This window comes from Thamnophis sirtalis, unplaced genomic scaffold (assembly GCF_051295495.1).
Source record: "Thamnophis sirtalis isolate CommonGarterSnake01/CBP01778 unplaced genomic scaffold, rThaSir2_p1.2 scaffold_13, whole genome shotgun sequence".
Lineage (NCBI taxonomy): Eukaryota > Metazoa > Chordata > Lepidosauria > Squamata > Natricidae > Thamnophis > Thamnophis sirtalis.
The window spans coordinates 47,517,193-47,539,239 of NW_028261393.1; the positions used below are offsets into that span (position 1 = coordinate 47,517,193).

Sequence of the window (22,047 nt, forward strand, 5' to 3'; positions counted from 1 at the left end):
TGAGGACCCAGATTGTTGGGGGGCAATATGCTCTGTAAACCCTTTAGAGAGAGCCGGAAAGCATTTATATAAATCTAAGTGCTGTTGCTAATTAATAGCAGAGGGATTTGTGGGGCAGAAGGGGAAAAAGGTCTTTTAAGTCTCATTCTGAAATTACTTGCTTACATTACCTCTTCTCCCCCTCCCCCCCCACTTCTTTTAGCAGATGTTGACTCCCGTCCAGCCGCCTATAACTTGTCGCGGAGCAGTCCGAAGCCCAACCGGTGGAACCTAGCCTCAGTCCTCTTTTGGCAAGTCCTGACGCCTGATCCACCCGGTTCCAAGCAGCGACCGAGGAACTCCCCGCGACTGGAGGCCAGGAGGCTGGCGCTGCCAAGCAGGGCGTGCGCTAGGACCCGGTTTCGCCTCCCCGAGCCGGAGCAGACACACCTGTTTTCCCGGCTCCGGATCAAGCCGAGCGAGCGGGCGGACGGAGGAGTGCGTGGCCGTCCGGGCTCCGCTCGCAAGCAGCTGCCGCTCGCGCCCCGCCGGGGTCGGCAAGGAGGAGCCCGCGGGCTCCGGGTCTCGAAGAGGAGCCGCCCGCCCTCCACGGAGACGCGAGACGCGGAGCTTCCCACGGGGGCTTGCGTGGATTTGACCACCCCAGAGCCGGAGACTAGGGGAGGGGAGGGAACCGGCCCCGGGGGGCTCGGCGCTCGCTTCTCCTTGCTTGAGCAGCTCTCGCCTTGCCCCGCCGCCCTTCCCAGCGCTCGGGAGTAGCCGCGGACTCAGTCTTGCCTTTCCTCCGCCTGTGAAATGGACGCGTTTGCAAAGCCCGAGCTTGCCGGCGCCTACGCTTTGCTGGGGCGCTTCGTTGGCCCCGCCGGCCGTTTCCCCATCAGCTGCCTGGGCTCCCCTTTGAAAAGTGGCTGAAGGGGACAAGGGGGGGGGGAGCAGGTGGATGTCTCAGTTGCAACGGGAGGGTCCTTTGTGGGTTTTCTTTTTGGGTGCGGGGTTTGAACCGCCCCGGGCTGGAGCAGCTGCGGGAGGCATGGGCCGTGGGAAAGTGGCGGCGGCGGCGGCGGCAGACTCTTCGGTGGAAGAATGCTCCGACCACGTCTCCCGTGGAAGGAGCCCAAACCGTCCCCGCAAGCTTTTGCGCAGAGTGGCCTCGCAGGCGGTGACCAGGACTAACCCGCCGCTGGGCATCATCTTCACCACCCTCCTGTACTGCGGGGAGCTGGCCTCGGCCTGCGTGGTGACCGCCTCCTACAGCCGCTCCAACGACCAGTTCTGGATGATCCTGACGCTGCTCTTGATGCTCCTCTCCTCCGTCATGGTCCAGCTGACCCTCATCTTCGTCAACCGGGACTTGACCAGCGACAAGCCCTTCATCCTCTTCATGCACCTGGTGCTCCTGGGACCCCCCATCAGGTGAGCTGGGGACAGCGCTTCCTCTCCTCCCCATCGCAAAACTTGGCTCCTCAACTTGGGGTTCAAGGAGGCCTGTCTTCCCCTCAACTGTGCAGGGACTACCATGCCCAGAATCCACAAGTGGAGCTCAATTGGGGTGTCTTCCTCCAGTTGTGCAGGGACTACCATACCCAAAATCCGCAAGCTGAGTTCAGTTAGGCTTCTCTTCCCCAACTGTGCAGGAATTACCATGCCCAGAATCCACATTTGGCTTCAAGTTGTCTCCAAATGCCTTGGGAAGCTTGGAGCTTGTGAGAAATTAAGAGAAGGGATGCTTGGCTAGGTTGTCTTTTGGTAAGGAAGGCTTTGTGGCTGTCAAAATGAACTTTCTGGGTTGGTCCAGATGTTTTAAGGCATTGCAGCTGCCAAACGTGATTGCAAAGTGAGGCTCATGCATTATTACAGCCACAGTTCCTTTGTGGAATAAACTATTAATGGGTCAGAATCACACATGGCTCCAAATATTTAAATCAGGGTTTTATCCAGTGGTGGGATTCAAACATTTTTTAGTACTGGTTCTGTGGGCTTGGCTTGGTGTGCGTGGCATGGATTGGTGGGAGGTGGCTTGGTGGGCGTGGCAGGGGAAGATTACTGCAAAATCCCCATTCCCTCCCCAATCAACTGGGACTCGGGAGGCAGAGAATAGATGGGGGCGGTGCCAGTCAGAGGTGGTATTTGCCGGTTCTCTGAACTACTCAAAATGTCTGCTACCGGTTCTCCAGAACTGGCCAGAACTTGCTGAATACCACCTGTGGTTTTATCTCTCATAAGTGGCTAGCTGGATGCTAAACCCAGGACCCCATCTGCATCCCAACCAGGCCAAAATTGAGTGATCTACATGTTCTGCTTTGTGCTTCTTAAGACGAGAAAGGGCGGAGTCAAAATGGCAGCTCAGCTTGGAAAATGTTGATTTGAATGTGAGAACTAAAGTCTTCCTCCAGTCTGAGTTCCTAAACCCCAACTTTCTCAAAACTAAGATGTCTGGGATTCAATGCCCAGAATTTCCCAGCCAGCCATGGGAGTTGAACTCCAGACAGTTGGAGTCCTTGGTGCTTTTTGAGCCTCATTGTTTTCTTGCAGATGTTTCATTGCCCAATGAGTTAACATTATCATGGGAGTGAGCTTTCCTCCCATGTTATGCCCCTAATAATATAAAATGCCACAATTACAATATAAAATGCCACAATTACAATATAAAATGCCACAAATACAATATAAAATGCCATTAGAATATAAAAAGAGAGCAAGCCCCCTTTCCCTACCAGCCCTGATGATGTTACCTACTTTGGTAATAAAACGTCTGCAGGAAAACAAGCTCAGAGAGCACCAAGGACCCACAGTTCAACCCTGAGATGCAAATATTCTCATCCATTGGAACTCTCGTCATCTTAAAAGTGCCAAAGTTGAGAAATGCAATCATAAAAAGTATCTGACTATGCTTGCTTTAAGAATTAGTTCCCAGATCAGCCGCGTGTCTTCCTTGCTCCCTTCCTACCCGCCATGCTCATTTTGCTAAGTGTGGTTCTGGCTATTTGTCCTTGATTTTTTTTTTGCTCGGAGCATGCTAGAAGCCAAGAGGCAGGTCCATTTTGGAAGCCAATGTCCTCTGCAGAGGAATGTTGATCAGGATGGAAGCTTCTGCCCTTTCGCCAGGAGGAAATGTGATCTTCTCAGAATGTTTAGCATGCTCAAATGCCCTTGGGACCTGCTAGAGCTGAAGATACTGTACGCCCGAAGTTAGGAGAGGCGTAGAATGTCTTTGCAGAGCTAACTAGCATCGAGGGTGATGGCCATGTGTGGAAGATGAAAACTCCAAGAAACAGAATAACAGAGTCGGAAGGGACTCTGGAGGTCTTCTAGTCCAACCCACTGCTCAAGCAGGAGGCCCCATCTAATCTAGGAACTAAAAAGTAGGGCACCGTGCTGGAGGTGTGAGATTCTTTTGGCATGTCTTTATTTTATTCAAGATGAAAGTTAAAATGCAAAATACAACACTGCTGAAAAATCCAAAGGAAAAAACCTAAAAACCCACAAAACCATCAAAATATTAAAAAAAGAAAAAGGACAACATTTATACACATTTATCCTCCCTAGTTGAATACTGATTAATACATTATTATGACATTAGTTCCCGCCCCATGCAAAACAGCCCCTCCGAAACATTTAAACTACTAAATCTATTTGCAAATTATGGACCCATTCTTCTATATATTAGTGACAAAGTAGTTAAGAATAAAATTGATATTGGATCAAAACAAAATGAAAGTGTCAAACCTCTCTGTTGGTATGAGATTATTAAGCTCCACCTGTTGACCAAATTGTTTGGGGGGTTTTCTAGCCAAAAGGATGAATTGTCCCCCTTTAAATGGGTGTTTGTAAATTCCTCTGTTCTTGGTCATGTGAAATATTCCCCCTGTCAACTTTCTTTGCTTTTTTTCTTTTTTTTAAAAAAAAATTCAAGATGAGAGGTTGCTTGTTGACTCCATTTTTCCACTTGACGATTTTAACAGGCTGAACTTGAAATCTAGGTTGAGAAAACAAAATTGCAACATTGCCTTGGTGACATCATGACACTTGAGGTGTTATTTTGAGAGAAGTGGGGTTTCTGCCACACTCAATGAACTCTTCCCCACACTTCCCCTTTCTTCTTCCTATGGCCCAGTTTCCATACCATGTTTACCTGCTTAGCTACCAAGGAACCCAGTTAAATCTCTTAGTGGTGGCGCAATGGTTAGAATACAGCATTGCAGGCAAACTCTGTCCACATCCTGGAGTTCGATCCTGACCGCCTCAAAGTTGACTCAGCCTTCCATCCTTCTGAGGTAAAATGAGGACTCAGATTGTTTGGGGACAAGATGCTGACATAACTGCCCAGAGAGTTCTGTAAAACACTATGAGTGACGTATAAATAAATCTAGGTGCTATTCAGAGGTGGGTTTCTGCTGATTCGCCCCGGATCGGGCGAACCTGTAGTAGTGCTGGTGGGAGGCTCCGCCCACCCACCCAGATGCTTCTGCGCACGCGCAGAAGCGTCATGCGAGCCCACGAGCTCATCGGTAGTAAAATAAATTGAAACCTGCCACTGGTGCTATTGCTATTGCTATTCTTATTATTAATGATTCCAGAAACCAGTAAAAACACCCACCTGGAGTCCTTGTCCACATTTCCTTGAAGACAGGATAAAAATTGATGATTTTTTTTTTAAAAAAAAAGATCCAAAAAATTGGATTTTAAAAATTTAAGTCAGATTTTTTAAAATTTAAATCGGTTTATTTTTATTTTTATCAAATTTATTTTCATAAAATGCTTCTGGAGTAAAAAAAAATCTAAAGATAATTTTCTATTTAAGATTCATTAATAATTTAGTTTATTCAGTGTGGAACGGAACTTAGTTATGTAGCATGAGGAGGCTGTATATTCTGCCATATTGGGACTGTCGGTGACTCACTCAACAACAGGTCAGAGGAGGAGCCGCTGAGGGAGGGAGATGACAGTTGCACTTTCAAAATCATGATTTAAAGTGAATCGATTTAAATCAAGCCTTTTTACTAGTGATTTAAATCGCGATTTAAATCGTGACTTAAATTGACTTGATTTGAACCAAATCCACCCTGCTTGAAGGTGCCTGATATCATGTTAATCTTTAAACCAGAAGTAAGTAAGTAAAATCTTTATTACGGTCAAAGACCAGCAATATACATTATTAAACCAGAAGTGGACCAACCAGTGTCCTTTCCAGATCACTTGAAATAGGAGCCAGAAGGATTTGGCCAGCTTTTAAAAATAAGGGCCTATTTATTTAGAGAACGTATCTGATCAGGCTTCATCAAATTGATAACACTCTCATTGCCCATGAAGATAAAAAATAAGGTAAACATTACATTGGAACAGAAAAGACACTCTAACTCAAGTGAAAAGCTGGCTGGACTTTCTCAGTTTATTTCAGAAGGTCAAACCTTCAAACCAGACCAGGCCAGGTGCCGTGGGCATTCCAGGAATAACCTGTAAATAATACAGTAGGCCATAAAAAGAGAAATTCTGGTAAATTCTGCCCGAGCTTCTTTCTGTCTCTTCTTATAGTAAACAAAGTCAAGGCGGGGTTATCCTGAGCTGCTTTCTCACACTTGCTTCAACCTCTGGAGTAACGTCTTCTCCAAGTTGCTTCCTGGACCATGCTCATCTCTGAATTCCTTTTTTTTTTTTTTAATTGAGGTTGGAAATTGAGGATTTCCAGATTTGGTTGCAGAATTACTGAGCTCCAGTTTTCAACTGTTAGGAGTCATAGTTTTCCATCCCAGTCTGCTTCTTGATTCTTTCTAAGAGACAACCCTAATTGTGAGGCCATCTACGTTGATCTTGTGCTAGATGGCCATTTGAATAGAATAATATAATATAATATAATATAATATAATATAATAGAATAGAATAGAATAGAATAGAATAGAATAGAATAGAATAGAATAGAATAGAATATGAAGATAAGATAAGATAAGATAAGATAAGATAAGATAAGATAAGATAAGATAAAATAATTCTTTATTGGCCAAGTGTGATTGGACACACAAGGAATTTGTCTTTGGTGAGATGCTCTCAGTGTACATAAAAAGACAAGATACATTTGCCAAGAATCATAAGGTACAACACTTAAGTGATAGTCATAGGATACAAATAAGCAATTAGGAAACAATATCAATATAAATCAAAGAACAAAGTTACGGTCTTGCAGTCATAAGTGGGAGGAGATGGGTGATAGGAATACTGAGAAGACTAATAGTAATAGTAATGCAGACTTAGTAAATAGTTTGACAGTGCTGAGGGAATTATTTGCTTAGCAGAGTGATGGGAAAAAACTGGTATTTTGTCTAGTTGTTCTGGTGTGCAATGCTCTATAGCGCCGTTTTGAGGGTAGGAGTTGAAACTATTTATGTCCAGGATGTGATGGGTGTGTAGATATTTTCACAGCCCTCTTTTTGACTTGTGTAGCATACTGGTCCTCAATGGAAGGCAGGTTGGTAGCCATTGTTTTTTCTGCAGTTCTAATTATCCGTTGAAATCTGTGTCTGTCTTATTGGGTTGCAGAACCAAACCAGACAGTTATAGAGGTGCAGATGACAGACTAAAATCATTCCTATGTAGAACTCTATGTAGAACTGGAGCATGATAGAGAGACCAGCTGAATAGAAAGTGGACAGATCTGATTGTCTTGGGGCATGACCTATAGGAAACTATTGGGTGGGGCAAAGGGAAGTATTTTAGCTCTCTGTTCTAATTCTGCAAGTTGCAATTAGGCCAATGATTTTGATGGGTTGCAGATTCAAGATGTACACGAGGAGGAACTTCTCCACTCGGTAGGTTCAAGACAGTGGTGGGTTTCAAATTTTTTTTAGAACCTCCTCTGTAGGTGTGGCCTGCTTTGTGGGAGTGGCTTGTTGGCCATGTGACTGGATGGGAGTGGCTTGCCGGCCATGAGACTGAGTGGGCGTGGCCAACTTGTAAAATGTGGTGAAACTCACTTAGCAACACTCTTACTTAGCAACCAAAATGTTGGCTCAGAAACTCTGAGCACGCAAGTCTTAAAGCTGTGAAGTTACAAGACTCTTGCACCCCTAACCCTTTAGAAAAAAAAACCTCAAGGGTGTTCAAACTTGACAGCTTTAAGACTTGTGGACTTCAACTCCCAGAATTCCTCCTCTCGCTCTTCATCTTGATGATGTGCAGACGGGCGGGGGGGAGGGGGAGGGAGCTGGAACCGGTTCTAAACGGCACAGTAGATTTGTGGAACCTCTTCTATAGAAGAGGTTAGAACTGGCAGGAACCCACCCCTGGTTCAAGATAGATAAAAGGAAGGAATTTAGCTTTGTACAAAGCTCAAGGTTAGCTGCTAGCAATCCATTATTAGACCAAACCATTTCAACTATTTATCACTAAGCAAACTCTTTCCCAATCGCAGAAGTCTCGGTAGACAACAGCCCTGCAGCCAATTGCATCAGGTTTAGCCGAGATAGGACATTCCAGGAGCTTTGAGCTAGACTGGGCAGTTTGAAATGAAATCACAACAAATCAAATCCGCGACAGGCAAAGCAAAGCGTTTCCTTATTATTGCCAAGAAAAACAGCATGGAAAGGACTCTACATGAAGAATTTTTTCCCCTCAAATGGAGGAGTTTCCTGCAAAACCTTCCTTGCATCACTCCCAGCTTCAAACTTTTGCCACTGAAGAATGGTTTTTTTAGCGGAGCCGAGGAAAGGAAGGGGTTAAGATGATGGGGAATAATAAGAGTTGCTGTGTTTTTCTGAAACTTGAACCGAGTCCAATGTTTTGTTCTAGCTTCTCCCAATTGCCTGCCCTGGCCTTGCTTGTTTGGGAAATGTGGTTGGAAGCCCTTGACCCAAAGACCACCAGCATAAAACAATTAGATCTCCCTGTTTTTCTATCCTAGTTTGCAGAGATGTTTCAATGCTGGAAACCGGAGGGCTGAATTCTATGAATTCCTTCAAAGGGATACCTCCCAGGTGGATTGGAGTTTAGCTCCCATAATCCCTTGTTGTTGTTAGTTGCAAAGTCGAGTCCGATCCATTGCGACCCCATGGACAACCTTCCTCCAGGCCTTCCTGTCCTCTACCATCCTCTGGAGTCCATTTAAGTTCATGCTTACTACTTCATTGACTCCATCCAGCAACCTCATTCTCTGCTTTCCCCTTCTTATTTTGCCCTCAATCGTTCCCAGCATGAGGCTCTTCTCCCGTGAGTCCTTCTCATTAAGTGGCCAAAGTATTTGAGTTTCCTCTTCAGGATTTGGCCTTATGAAACCTCAGATATGCAGATGATACCACTCTAATGTCAGGAAGTGAAGAGGAACTAAAGAGCCTTTTGATGCGGGTGAAGGAGGAGAGTGCAAAAGTTGGCTTGAAACTCAACATTAAGAAAACTAAGATCATGGCATCTGCCCTCTCAATTCCTGGCAAATAGATGAGGAAGAAATGGAGGTAGTGACAGATTTTATTTTCCTGGGCTCCAAAATCACCGCAGATGGGGGCTGCACCCAAGAAATTAAAAGACGCTTGCTCCTGGGGAGGAAAGCTATGGCAAATCTAGACAGCATACTACAAAGCAGAGACATCACCCTGCCAACAAAAGTGTGTATAGTCACGGCTCTGGTTTTCCCAGTTGCAATGGATGGCTGTGAAGGAAGGCTGAGTGCCAAAGAATTTGACCTTTGAACCATGGTGTTGGAGAAGACTCCTGCGAGTCCCTTGGACTGCAAGGCGATCAAAGCGGTCAGTCCTAGAGATCAACTCATAAATCCTAGCCAGCACAAAATTGATCTTCAGAACAGATGGAGAGCACCATGGAAGGACTCTAGGTGTGTTTCTATAAAACGAATTAACCATCCTAACCTTGGTGCTGCGAGTAGAGTCCAGAGGTTCCTATCATCCCAGAAAAATGTAGAATAGAATGAATGACCTGGAAGGGACCTTGGAGGTCTTCTAGTCCAACCTCCTGCTTAGGCAGGAAATCCTACACTACTTCAGACAAATGGTTGTCCAATCTCCTCTTAAAAACCTCCAGTGTTGGAGCATTCACAACTTCTGGAGGCAAGCTGTTCCAATGATTAATTATTCTGTCAGGAAATTTCTCCTTAGTTCTAAGTTACTTCTCTGCTTGATCAGTTTCCACCCATTGCTTCTTGTCCTGCCCTCAGGTGCTCTGGAGAATAGCTTGACTCCCTCTTCTTTGTGGCAGCCCCTGAGATATTGGAACACTGCTATCGTGTTTCCCTTAATCCTTCTTTCCATTAAACTAGACATACACAGTTCCTGCAACCGTTCTTCATCTGTTTTAGCCTCCAGCCCCCCAATCTTCTTTGTTGCCCTTCTCTGCACTCTTTCTAGAGTCTCAACATCTTTTTTAGATCTTTGGTAGGGTACCAAAACATCTTAGTCTCCTGCAAAGGATGGCTGCTTTTACCCCCTTCTTCTGCAGGCTCCTTCAGAAAATACACCAGTGGGATCTTCCCACTCCCTCCCTATTTGTTTGCTCTCAGCATCCGATGTGTCAGCCAGCCAGCCAGTATCACTCCGATTGGAGCCAGGAGACGAGACGAGGTCCAACTGTCCGCTCCCCCCCTCCCTTGTTCTCTCTTTGCGCTCTGTTCTACCCGTCGGTTTTAGCTCCACCAGCCATTCCTGCATCAACGAGAACAGAGCTGGCTTGTCTGAGGCTCTATTTTCAGCATCGGGAGGTCAACAAAGAACCCTTTTCTAAGGCTGGCTGTTTGCATGCCGCACCTCCCTTTCCCTCCAAGCGGATGAGAAGGTTTTTGTGAAAGCCTTCAAGGTATTTCAGCCTAGTAGAGGCTCTGGCTTGGGTGGGGTTGAATGTGAAGCAACCTAAAAATATAACAATTTTGGTGGTGATGCTCGCCCTGGAAATAGGCTAAGCCAGGGACGGTTAACCTTTTTGGTGCCGAGTGGCCAAAACACACATGCACGCCCCAATTCTCAAAATGCTTGGCGAGTGCCCCCTGAATGTGCCCTGCCACCCGTGCATGCCCGCCAGTGGTGAGTTCCTACCGGTTCCGACCAGTTTGGCTGAATCGGTAGAGGTTTGGAGGCTTTGGTCACTGGAATCAGCCACGACCCAGGCCTGCCACGCCCCTGAACTGCTTCCTTGGTCGGCGCCATCTTGATTTTCAGTTCTGCGCGTATACAGGACAATTTTAATTGCACTGAGCATGCACGCACAGCGTGCATTAAGCCTATGCAATGCGCAACAAGTGCATGCAGTGCGTATCAAGTGTATGCACACAAGCGAACTAGCAGTAGTGTTGGCCGGAACCCACCCCCGATGTGCGCACGTTCCCTGCGCATGTGCCCCATCCCCTGGCCCCCATTTTGGCTTCTAGGTTGGTGCAAGAGACTTTTCGGGCCCAAAACGGGGTGCGGGGCTCGAGATCTTTGCAGTTTTTCTGCAGGTTTTCTCCGCCATTCCTGCCACGGAGAGGCACCTGTGGAGTGTGGAGCCTGCGAAGACTGGGAAAGGCATGGGTGGCAGGAATGCAGGAGAAAGCTAGGGCGCACTGGGGAGAAACTGCTGTGAGCAGTGAAGGCCCGTCCCTGCGCATGCGCAGCAGAGACCTGAAAACCAGCGGGCGGGAGGCACACATGTACATGCAGTGGAGCTGGGCTGGGGTGCCCGCAGAGAGGCTCTTTGTGCACCTGTGGCAACGCCTGTCATAGGTTTGCCATCACGGGGCTAAACTATTTCATAAAGTGTGGGTCTTACACAGGGGTGGGTTCCTGCCAGTCCTAACCTGTTCTATAGAAGAGGTTCCACAAATCTACCGTGCCGTTTAGAATGAGTTCTAGCTCCCTCCACCACCACCACCCCCGTCCGCACATCATCAAGATGAAGAGCGAGAGGAGGAATTCTGGGGGTTGAAGTCCACAAGTCTTAAAGCTGTCAAGTTTGAAAAACCCTGTGGTTTTTTTTCTAAAGGGTTAGGGGTGCAAGGGTCTTGTAACTTGACAGCTTTAAGACTTGCGTGCTTCAAATGCCAGAGTTTCTAAGCCAACATCACTGGAGGAGGAATTCTGGGAGTTGAAGTCCACAAGTCTTAAAGCTGTCAAGTTTGAACACCCTTAGGATTTTTTTTTCTAAAGGGTTAGGGGTGCAAGGGTCTTGTAACTTGACAGCTTTAAGACTTGCGTGCTCAGAGTTTCTGAGCCAACATTTTGGTTGCTAAACAAGAGCATTGTTAAGTGAGTTTCACCACATTTTACAAGTTGACCATGCCCACCCAGTCACATGGCTGGCAAGCCACCCCCACCCAGTGACATGGCCAGCAAGCCACTCCCACCCATCACATGGCTGGCAAGCCGCTCCCACCCGGTCACATGGCTGGCAAGCCACTCCCACAAAACAGGCCACACCTACAGAAGAGGTTCTAAAAATCTTGAAACCCACCATGGTCTTACAGCTAGTCCACACACATCTAGAATTCAGTGGTAGAGTTTTGGAAAGATTTGGAGACGATCCTGCTCTTTCTGTCTAGAAATTAAAAATATTGCCTTTCCTGGAAAGTGGATTTTGAGGGGACAGGTGTTGCAGGAAGACATCCCTTTTAGAGGGAAAAAATAAGTTTAGAGGAAGAGGAAGTAAACTGACAAATTCAGCACAGAAAGAGGAACTTATGCATCTTCATTCTCTGCAAAACAACCAGACTAACCTAAAAAAAAACAGTTCGATGCCTTCAGCCATACAAAAACTTGCTTGTCTTCTCTGTGAGCCAGTTCATGTGGATATCACATCACGATTTATGGTGTAGCATACCAATTTAACATAGCACAATCTGCAAGGCTAGCCGATTGCAACTGATCACAGTTAAGCCACTATGGCTTAGGAAGTTTGTTTTTAAGATTGCACAGCATTTATTTTTCGAGGTGGATTAACACAAATCTTTCAAGAAACATTTTTCCAAAGCAGGTAATTGTGTTAGCCTTTTCTATCCAAAACAACAACTTGTCTCATGGCTTCCCAAAGACAAACCAATTTATTGCTGCCTGCACCTGGCTTGCTCCTTCAGATGCATCAGAATGAAATTATATGTGGCCCACCGAAGCAGAAAGCTTAATACGTTTGCAGCTCCTTAAGGTGCCCCAAGATTTTTCCTTCTGGAATGTATCATGGACGAGCCTTTGAGTCCGTTCCCAAGGCATGATGTCATGGTTTCATTTGGATGTTGGCCAATTCTGCGCTCTGCCTTTCTTACAAACCTAGCTGTCTCATAGCTCACAAGGAAACTGTTTGCCAGGTTTGCAAAATCTAGGAATTTCAAGCTCTGTCTGAGTCAGTCGGGAGAAAGCACAGTCTCGTCTCTCATGTCAGGCTGCTGGTGGAAGGCGTGTGCTCTGCAGTCTCACGCTTAACCCAGGGAGCTGAATGTGGGCGGGTCTCTTCGGGACTGTGGGAAAATCTTGAGCCCAGCTGCTGTAGAAAGTGGGATATCTAAGGCCCCAGGGAATCCGTTTCGGTCTGCGTCTGCTCCTAAACAACAAGGGAGGATTCTAGGATAGGTCCAGACTTCCGGCACTCCATTACAATAAGCCACAAATATAGCAGATAAGAGTGTGTGCTTATCTTGGAATGAGGCTTTCTGGTTCCTTCCTTGCATTGCCATGGCAGGAGACCAGCCTCCTGTGGTTTTCATTTTTTAAAAAAATCAATTTTATATATACATTCACAAATATGATCTCATAACTGTTATTAATAATATGTATTTATAACAATTTTTCCCTACAGTTGACAATATACTTGAAGATTGCTTTCTTAACATCCCATAGATCCATCTTATCTTACAACTGTCCTACTTCTTCTTCCCTCCCTCCCTCTTTCCTTCCCTCGTTTCTTCTCTCCTACTCCCCTTCCTTCCCTCCTTCCTTCCCTCCCTCCCTCTTTCCTTCCCTCGTTTCTTCTCTCCTACTCCCCTTCCTTCCCTCCTTCCTTCCCTCCCTCCTTCCCCTTCCCTCCTTCTCTCCTTTTTGAAATGAGGTCTTGAATGGTGCTGCTTGCTGCTGCTGCTGCTGCTGTGTGGTCTCAGAGTTACAATACAAGAGCAGAGTTGGAAGGGACCTTGGAGGTCTTCTAGTCCAACCCCCTGCCTAGGCAGGAAACCCTATACCATTTCAGACAAATGGCTATCCAACATCTTCTTAAAGACTTTCAGTGTTGGGGCATTCACAACTTCTGGAGGCAAGCTGTTCCACTGATTAATTTTTCTAACTGTCAGGAAATTTCTCCTTGGTTCTAAGTTGCTTCTCTCCTTGATTAGTTTCCACCCATCGCTTCTTGTTCTACTCTCAGGTGCCTTGGAGAATAGTTTGACTCCCTCTTCTTTGTGGCAACCCCTGAAATATGGGAAGATTGCTATCATGTCTCCCCTAGTCCTTCTTTTCATTAAACTAGACATACCCAGTTCCTGCAACTGTTCTTCATATGTTTTAGTCTCCAGTCCCCTAATCCTCTTTGTTGCCCTTCTCTGCACTCTTTCTAGAGTCTCCACATCTTTTCTACACCATGGCAACCAAAATTGGATGCAGAATTCCAAGTGTGGCCATACCAAGGCATTATAAAGTGGTATTAACACTTCACGTGATCTTGATTCTATCCGTTTATGTAGCCTAGAACTGGGTTGGCTTTTTTGGCAGCTGCTGCACATGGCTGGCTCATATTTAAATGGTTGTCCACTAGGACTCCAAGATCCCTCTCACAGTTACTACTCTTGAGCAAGGTGCCACCTATAGGGTACCTGTGCATTTTTTTCTTGCCTAAATGTAGAACCTTACTCTTTTTAAGTAAGTTGCTCATAGTCGGGCAGACAATGCTGCTTAAGTGTACAGCCCTCTCTAAGCAGTTTACAGAGACACCATATTTACCCCCAACAATCTGGGTCCTCATTTTACCGACCTCGGAAGGATGGCAGGATGAGTCAACCTTGAGGCTGGTGGGATTTGAACTGCCAAATTGCAGTCAGCCAGCAGTCAGCAGATGCGGCCTGCAGTACTGCACTCTAACCACTGTGCCACTGAATAATCCCCCTCCTTTCTCTTTTGTGCAGATGTTTGGAGTGCATAGTGATGTTTTACCACCAGGGCCGGGAGGAGGAGCCTTACGTCACCATCACCCGCAAGAAGCATATTCACAGCGACTGCGAGATCGAGATCGAGCAGGAAGTGGGGCACCTGGTGCGCCGGCTGGCCACTCACCGCAATGCTTTCAAGCGCATGGCGGTCATTCAGGCCTTCCTGGGCTCCACCCCACAGCTCACCCTACAGCTTTATGTCACTATAGTAGAGCAGTACCTGCCCCCCAGCAGAGGTAAGGACAGAACAGGGCCAAAGGATGGGGAGGGGAAAGGAAACTGAAGGGATGGTGGCAGAGGTGGGTTGCTAATTTTTTTACTACTGGTTCGGGCGTGATCGCGCTCGCATGTGATACTTCTGTGCATGTGGATGGGCGGAGCCTCCTGCCACCGATCCGGGCAAAAACGGCAGCACCCACTTCTGGACGGTTGGATGAATTTTCTGGATGAAAATTTATTTGCTCTCCCGATGAGAGCGGATTTTTATTTTATTTTTATCTTATTTATTTCTTTTAAAAGAGCCGAGGTAACGCAGTGCTCAGAGTGCAGGACTGCAGGCTGCTAGCTGCAGTTCAACAGTTCAAATCTCACCAGGCTCAAGGTTGACTCAGCCTCCCATCCTTCCAAGGTGGGTAAAATGAGGACCCAGATTCTTGGGGGCAAGAGGCTGACTCTGTAAACCGCTTAGAGAGGGCTGTAAAAGCAGGTAAAAAGATCTCAAGATCTCAAGGGATCAATCTAGACTCTACAATCCTTTTTAAGGCTAGGCAGCAAAGCCTGTGTTTTTAAAGGTTAGAAAAGCTGCAGTGCCCTATAAATAAAAGATTTGCCTAAAAGGCTCAGAAAAATACCTGGTTGGCGAATTCTTGACAGTTGAATCTGGAACATGGGCTCTGCTAGGTGTATAATTTCAGTAGGTGTTGTTCTGACTGAGGCTTCCCAAGTGCATGAAGCAAACTCCTCGTCCCGACAAAAATCCCTTTTATTAATTTACTGTGAATTTTGCTCATTCATATCCAGCAAAGTCTTTCAAGGGAGGATTTACAGTCACAGACCTCATCTGGCTTGGAGAGCTGCCAGGCCGATATCTGCAAAACTTGGCAAGGAGTCTCAGAGAGTCACGGATCAATTAAGCGAACTAATTGTCTCCTGCAAACTCCACTCCCCCTTCGCTCCCTTTTTATTTCCTCTGGGAGGGACCATTCATCCTCCACCTGTGGCCTTATTCCCAGGTCGACCCCTGTTCTTTAGCTGTTCCCTTCATCTGGCAACTCTGCGCATGAGCACACTGGGAACAGGCTGCAGTTGTTCATCTGCCTCACTGATGTCTGACTAAGAGCCGAGGTGGCGCAGTGGTTAAATGCAGCACTGCAGGCTACTGCTAGATCAGCAGTTCAGCGGTTCAAATCTCACCGGCTCAGGGTTGACTCAGCCTTCCATCCTTCCGAGGTGGGTAAAATGAGGACCCAGATTGTTGGGGGCAATATGCTGACTCTCTGTAAACCGCTTAGAGAGGCCTGAAAGGCCTATGAAGCGGTATATAAGTCTACTGCTAAGTCTCTGAAGGCAGCTGATAACTGGCATACGGCCCTGGCCCCCTCTCTGCCTCCAACACAGAGCCCTCATCAGAGCCTTCCCCAGACTCCAGGACTGGCCCATGTTCCTCCCCAACCTCCTCACTGTCCGAATCTGTTGCCAGCTCTGCTGGCAGGCCACAACAGGTGTGGCTTTCTCTGCTCCTGTTTTAATAGATCCGTCTGCGCAATTCCCAGAGGTGTGGTTCCAATAATTAATGTTTATAAAATCGACTGCAGGTATTTTAATTGCCAAGCACGAAGGCATTTTGCCATCTGCTTTCCAAGAGGGATATCACCTTGGAAACATGCAGTCAGGTAACACACCCATCCAACCGATCCAGTGTGAGTCAGTGCTTTGAACAGCCTACCTCATTCTGATGTTTTCCAGATGTGCATGATGTCAAGTTTAATCCCCATCCAGGAATTTCCCTTCCTTTCCTCCTAAATGAATGAATGTATGGATGCTTTATTGACGTCTTATATACAGGCAGCCCTCAACTTAACAACAGTTCCTGTAGTGACTATTCGGAGTCGCAACGGCATTGAAAAAAGCAACATGGCCATTTTTCACACTTATGACCGTTGCATTCGGATGCCTGACAACTGACTCACATTTATGATGGTTGCAGTGTCCCGGGGAGTCACGTGACCCCCTTCTGCCCACCTTCTCTTCAAGGTCATGAAGCTTAAAGTCTGTTGACATGGAACAAGAGGAAGCAGCAATAGGTTTGGTTGGTTTGGTTTGGTTTGGTTTGGTTTGGTTTGGTTTGGTTTGGTTTTATTGGTCTTGTATGCTGCCCACTCCCGAAGGACTCTGGGCGGCTTACAATAAAAGAGGGAAGGGGGATAAATAAGACAATACAAAAGATAAAATACCACAACATTCACAGTTAAAGTGGGGCTGGATACTTCAACAGCCCCAGGCCTGCCGGAACAGCCAGGACCTAATAGCATTACAGAAGGCCGGGAGGGTAGTAAGGGTCCGGATCTCAACGGGGAGGTCGTTCCAGAGGGCTGGAGCTGCAAAAGAGAAGGCCCTCCCCCGGGGGGTCACCAGCCGGCATTGGCTGGCATATGGAATCCGGAGAAGGCCTAGTCTGTGCGATCGAATCGGTCTTTGGGAGGTAATTGGCAGGAGGCGGTCTCTCAGGTACCCAGGTCCAATGCCATGCAGGGCTTTAAAAGTAATGACTAGCACCTTGAAGTATGTCCGGAGACCAATGGGCAGCCAGTGCAGCTCGCGGAGGATAGGTGTAACGTGGGTGTACCTAAGTGCACCCACAATCGCTCGCGCGGCTGCGTTCTGGACTGACTGAAGTCTTCAAACGCTCTTCAAGGGCAGCCCCATGTAGAGCGCGTTACAGTAATGGGGAAGCCAGATTCACTGTGACTCATTTAAGAACGACTGTGATTCACTGAACAGATGTGGCGAGAAAAGTCTCAATGTGGGACAAAAACTCCATGACTGTCAGCCACATAAATTTGAGGCTGAATTGTGGTCTTAATTTGAGGACTAGAAAATGATCAATGTATCTTCATTTTTCCAATTTTGTCCGTACCGTCTGTGCCGTTATCACAAGTAATATTAAATATATACCTATAGATGAAAATGTAATAAGGAAAACATTAGACTGTGCCGAAATGGACAGGTTAAACAATGACAATTAAGGATAAAGAGGAAACGGAGTATTATTTAACTTGGGACCTATTTTATAAATGGTTAGAAAATAGAAGCAAAAGTTAGTAATTTATAATTTAGAAATTTAATTTAGTAGTTTATAATTAAGGGAATTAAAAGCACACACGCGCACACCCGATTCGATTTGGACAGCACACTGCCATTGAAGAAATGGAAACGTCATGGATAACAAAGGAAAATGTATAATAAAAATAATTTAAAAAATAAAATAAAACAATCAATGTAAAAACTCAGGTCAAAGTTTAGTAGTAAGATGAGCACATATAAATCTTTAAAAAAAACTGTAGAAATTCACTTGACTAGTTCAGCTCAATCATACAGGGATTCCAAGTGTGTGATGAAAATCAGGAATCTGGTAGCTTAAGCTCAGAAAGGTGTGTGCCTTTTAATAAGGTATATTATTCAGAAAACACTCTACAATACCAACATCCTTGCCTAAAGCAATGTCTGAAATGTATAGGGTTTCCTGCCTGAGTAGTGGGTTGGATTAGAAGACCTTCAATGTCCCTTCCAACTCTGTTATTCTATTCTATTCCGTTCTGTTCTGTTCTATTCCGTTCCGTTCTGTTCCATTCCATGCCACTCCATTAAACAGTGGATGTTCTTTATGGAATTTCCTGAGAGAGGAGATGTATATGACTTTCATATCCCCTGCCCAGGAGTTGGAAGCTGGGAGAAATTTTTGTGTTTACAGAGCGTTTATCCTGGGTATTTCCTTTTATTTGTATGAGAGTATCGTCAGTTCCTGTAAATAGAAAACAGAGTTTCACAACTGATGTTTGAGACTTGGTTAATAGAATTGAATGTACATTTGTGGGGGTGGGTTGGGAATTTTTGAAAACCAAATCTGCATTAGCCTTTGCCAAGGAGTCAGCGACAAAATGTGCTATTTCCTCGTTCGGTATATCTTCCATATTTCTCCGCAAGGATTCTCTAATCCCTCCTAAACAGATTTAACCCAACCAAGAATTGGATGAAGGAAACACAAGTTAAAACCTCTCAGGTTTTCATATCCAAAACTCTCCAAGCTAAGCCTTGGCTAAGTTCCGGTTAAAGAAATGAACTAGCCCCAAAAATTCCATCGTGTACAGAAAATAGTCTATGGAATCCGCAGCTCCTACAAAACTCGGTGTAGATTAAGGTGAAAGGGTATTTTGGATTTTATTAGGACATTCTTCTGCTTGACTAACCAGTCTCACTGGTTTCTTTTAGCTTAGCTCAGCATATGGTTGTTCCTCTAACTCCTTGTGAACTTTTAATATGGATTCTGGGAAAAGAGAGGAGACACACCCTGGACAGCAAATTTTATTCTCTCCCCACCTCCCAATTGCAGGCTCCTTTCCTTTCCCCCTTTCTTTTGAGGGATGCAGTGGCTCAGTGGCTAAGATGCTGAGCTTGTCAATCGGAAGGTCGGCAGTTCGGCAGTTCGAATCCCTAGTGCCACGTAATGGAGTGAGCTCCCATGACTTGTCCCAGCTTCTGCCAACCTAGCAGTTCGAAAGCATGTAAAATGCAAATAGAAAAATAGGAACCAACTTTGGTGGGAAGGTAACAGTGTTCCGTGCACCTTTGGCGTTTAGTCATGCCAGCCACAGGACCACGGAGATGTTTTCGGACAGCGATGGTTCTTGAGCTTTGAAACAGAGATGAGTACTGCCCCTTAGAGTCAGGAACGACTAGCACATATGTGGGAGGGAAATCTTTACCTTTACAAATCTTTGGTTTACATTGAAAAAGCAAGTTTTTGGACAATGAAGGAGTAAAGCAGGAGTATAGAAACGAAAATCCCATTAAATCCAGTGAGGTTTACCTAATGAGAAAATGTATATAGGATGGCAATGACTCGCTTCACAGAGGCAATGATTCGCTTAACAATGGTGGCAAGATTCACTTAACAACTATATTTACTCATTTAAGAATTGCAGTGATTCACTTAACAATGGTGGCAAGAAAAGTTGTAAAATGGGGCAAACTCATGTAGCAAATGTTTAGCTTAGCAACATCAATTTTGGGCTCAATTGTTGTTGTTACTCAAGGACTATCACGGGTGGGCTGCTGGGGGTTCGCACGGGTTCGGGCGATCCTCTAGCTAGAATTCTGCCCAGTTCGGCAAACCCCCAAATGACACTCGTGGCTGGCCACGCCCAGCCCTCCCCTCCCAGGAGTCTCCACACGGCCCCTTCATCATGCCAGGTAAGTGCAGGGCCTGGGTGGAGGCTCAGAGAGGGGGGGGGGGAAACAGGCCTAGTGGAGGTTCTGGAAATCTGGAAATGGGCCTGTTTCTGGCCTCCGGAGCCCAGGGGAAACAATTTTTGCCCTCCTGGAGGCTCAAGGAAATGCCCCCTGCCATGGTGCAGGACAGAGATGGGTTCCTACCAGTTCGCACCAGTTCGGTAGAACCGGTTCGTCAAATCTACCGAACTGGTTAGAAGAGGTTTCACCAGAAAGCAGGCCACACCTACAGAAGAGGTTCAAAAAAAAATTGAATCCCACCACTGACACACAAACACATACACACACAGACAGACAGACTCACACAGAGAGAGAAAGAGAAAGAAAGGAAGAAAGAAAGAAAGAAAAAGTGAGAGAGAGATGAAAGAAAAAAAGGAAAAAGGGGCAGAGAGACAAGAGGGAAGAGAGAGAGAGAGAGAGAGAGAGAGAGAGAGAGAGAGAGAGAGAGAGAGAGAGAACACATGGCCGGCAAGCCACTCCCACCAAGTCACATGGCTGGCAAGCCACTCCCACAAAGGAGGCCACACCAACAGAGTAGGTTCGAACATTTTTTGAAACCCACCACTGGTGCAGGAGGCCGACCAGGCCACGCCCACTATGGCCACACCCACCCAGCAACAGGGCAGCGAACCCGTTGCTGCAATTTTTGAAGCCCACTCCTGGAACTAGTAAATTAACCACTGCAGTGATTCCCAGCGCCTCTAATTTTTACAAGTTGATCGTGGTTTGCTCTTCACTGCTTACCTTTCCTTTTTCCTTCCCTTCTAGCTGTGCTGATGAGCATATGCTTACTCTCAGTCACGTACGGCGCTTTGGTCTGCAACACCCTGGCCATCCAGATCAAGTACGATGACTACAAGATCCACCTCCACCCCTTGGCCTTCATCTGCATCATCTTATGGAGGAGCTTGGAGATCTCCACCCGCATCACCATCTTGGTCCTCTTTGGGACCGTCTTCAAGTACTATGGCTTGGCCGTCGGGGCAGCCAACTTCTTGGTCTTCTTCTTCTTACCGTGGATTGAGTTTTGGAGAAGCGGGGCCAAACTGCCCGAGAATGTGGAGAAAAACTTCAGCCGGGTGGGAACTTTGACTGTCCTGATCTGCATCACTGTGCTCTACGGTGGCATCAATGTCTTCTGTTGGTCAGCTGTCCAGCTCAGGTTGTCCAGGCGAGACCTGATTGTCCGCTCCCAAAACTGGGGCTGTTTAGTTTTATTCTATGTGTTCCGTGGACTGGAGAACAGCCTGCTGCTCCTGGTTTGGTACTTCTTCAAGGAGGACTTCTACGAGTACGTCTGCACTCCCATGCTTGTGCTGCAGCTGCTGGTGGCCTACTGTCTGGCCATTGTCTTCATGCTTTCTTTCATGCAGTACCTGCATCCCTGCCGCCGCCTCTTCACGCACAACGTCTCGGACTTCTTGCATTGCATCTGTTGCCAGAAGGAACACGTTGCCGTTGCGGTCGATTTGGAGACACCTCATGAACCTGGTGTGAGGCACAGCATCGTATGACAATCGACACCCGGCTGATGGGGTGTTGATGAACCCCCATCCGGTGTCAAGTTTCAGCAGTGGTACCTGTTCTCCCCCATTGGGATTCGCCTTAATTTCACGGTGCTATGCTATAATTTATAAGCAGGAACGCAGGCAATTGTGGTGGGGATGTCTTCCTCAGCATCAGATGGACTTAAGACGGTGGGCTGGAAGGATACCCTTTGCTGCTGTTGGTGCAGGACTAGGGCAATCAGCATCGGGGACAGCAGGAGAAGACTTGACACATAGTATGAAAGAGGAACTCTAGTTGATGGGGCAAACCACCAATGAAGGATGGTTTTTGCTCTTCTAGGTGCCAGAAGTCTAGCACTGGAACTGCCTTGGCTGTGCTCATTTCCAGAAATGGAACTGAAGGACACTCAGCTGGCTCAGGACTGTTGTAAGAAGAAGCTTTGCAGAAGAGACTGTCTCACTGTCTGTGTGATCCTGCACAGTTGGGTAAAGCTTCAAAGTGACTTCCCCAACTGTTCCTTTTATTTATTTGAAAACTTGTGAAGACTTTCTTTTTTGTAATTTGAAGTGCTGGAAAAGATGCTGTCGTGGATAGCAACCGAGTCTCAGAATTTGTTTGGGTTCCTGCAGTTCCATTTATGGTCCTGGGGTCTGAAAGCTCAGGATGATGAGTCTCCCAGGGAGCCCCATTGATGGAGCTTTGGATTTCTTGGCTCCACATCTTCAGGGGTACTGCAACAGATTGGCCTTCCCAACTGCTCTGGAAGGAGCGAGATAGTGGCCAACTGCTACATTAGTGGCATTCTTCAAGGGAGAAAGAGTTGAGGTTGAATGCGTTGAGCTTGTGATGGGAAACTGGACCATTCCACATCCAAGTTCTGGTTCTAGGAGGTGATCAGCTCATCATAGTTTGGGCTCTTACCTGGGGAGGTAAGCCTT

At 46.5% G+C, this 22,047-nt stretch overlaps 1 protein-coding gene across 1 annotated transcript; it reads left to right on the forward strand.

Moving 5' to 3' along the window:
* The first annotated feature begins 348 nt into the window (after window positions 1-348).
* XKRX (XK related X-linked) lies at window positions 349-21,706 on the forward strand. Its single transcript, XM_087727230.1, has 3 exons — window positions 349-1,413; window positions 14,069-14,328; window positions 20,369-21,706. The coding sequence occupies exons 1-3, from the start codon at window positions 941-943 to the stop codon at window positions 21,112-21,114; spliced, it is 1,479 nt and encodes a 492-aa protein (XP_087583356.1). The 5' UTR covers window positions 349-940; the 3' UTR covers window positions 21,115-21,706.
* Window positions 21,707-22,047: the final 341 nt, after the last annotated feature.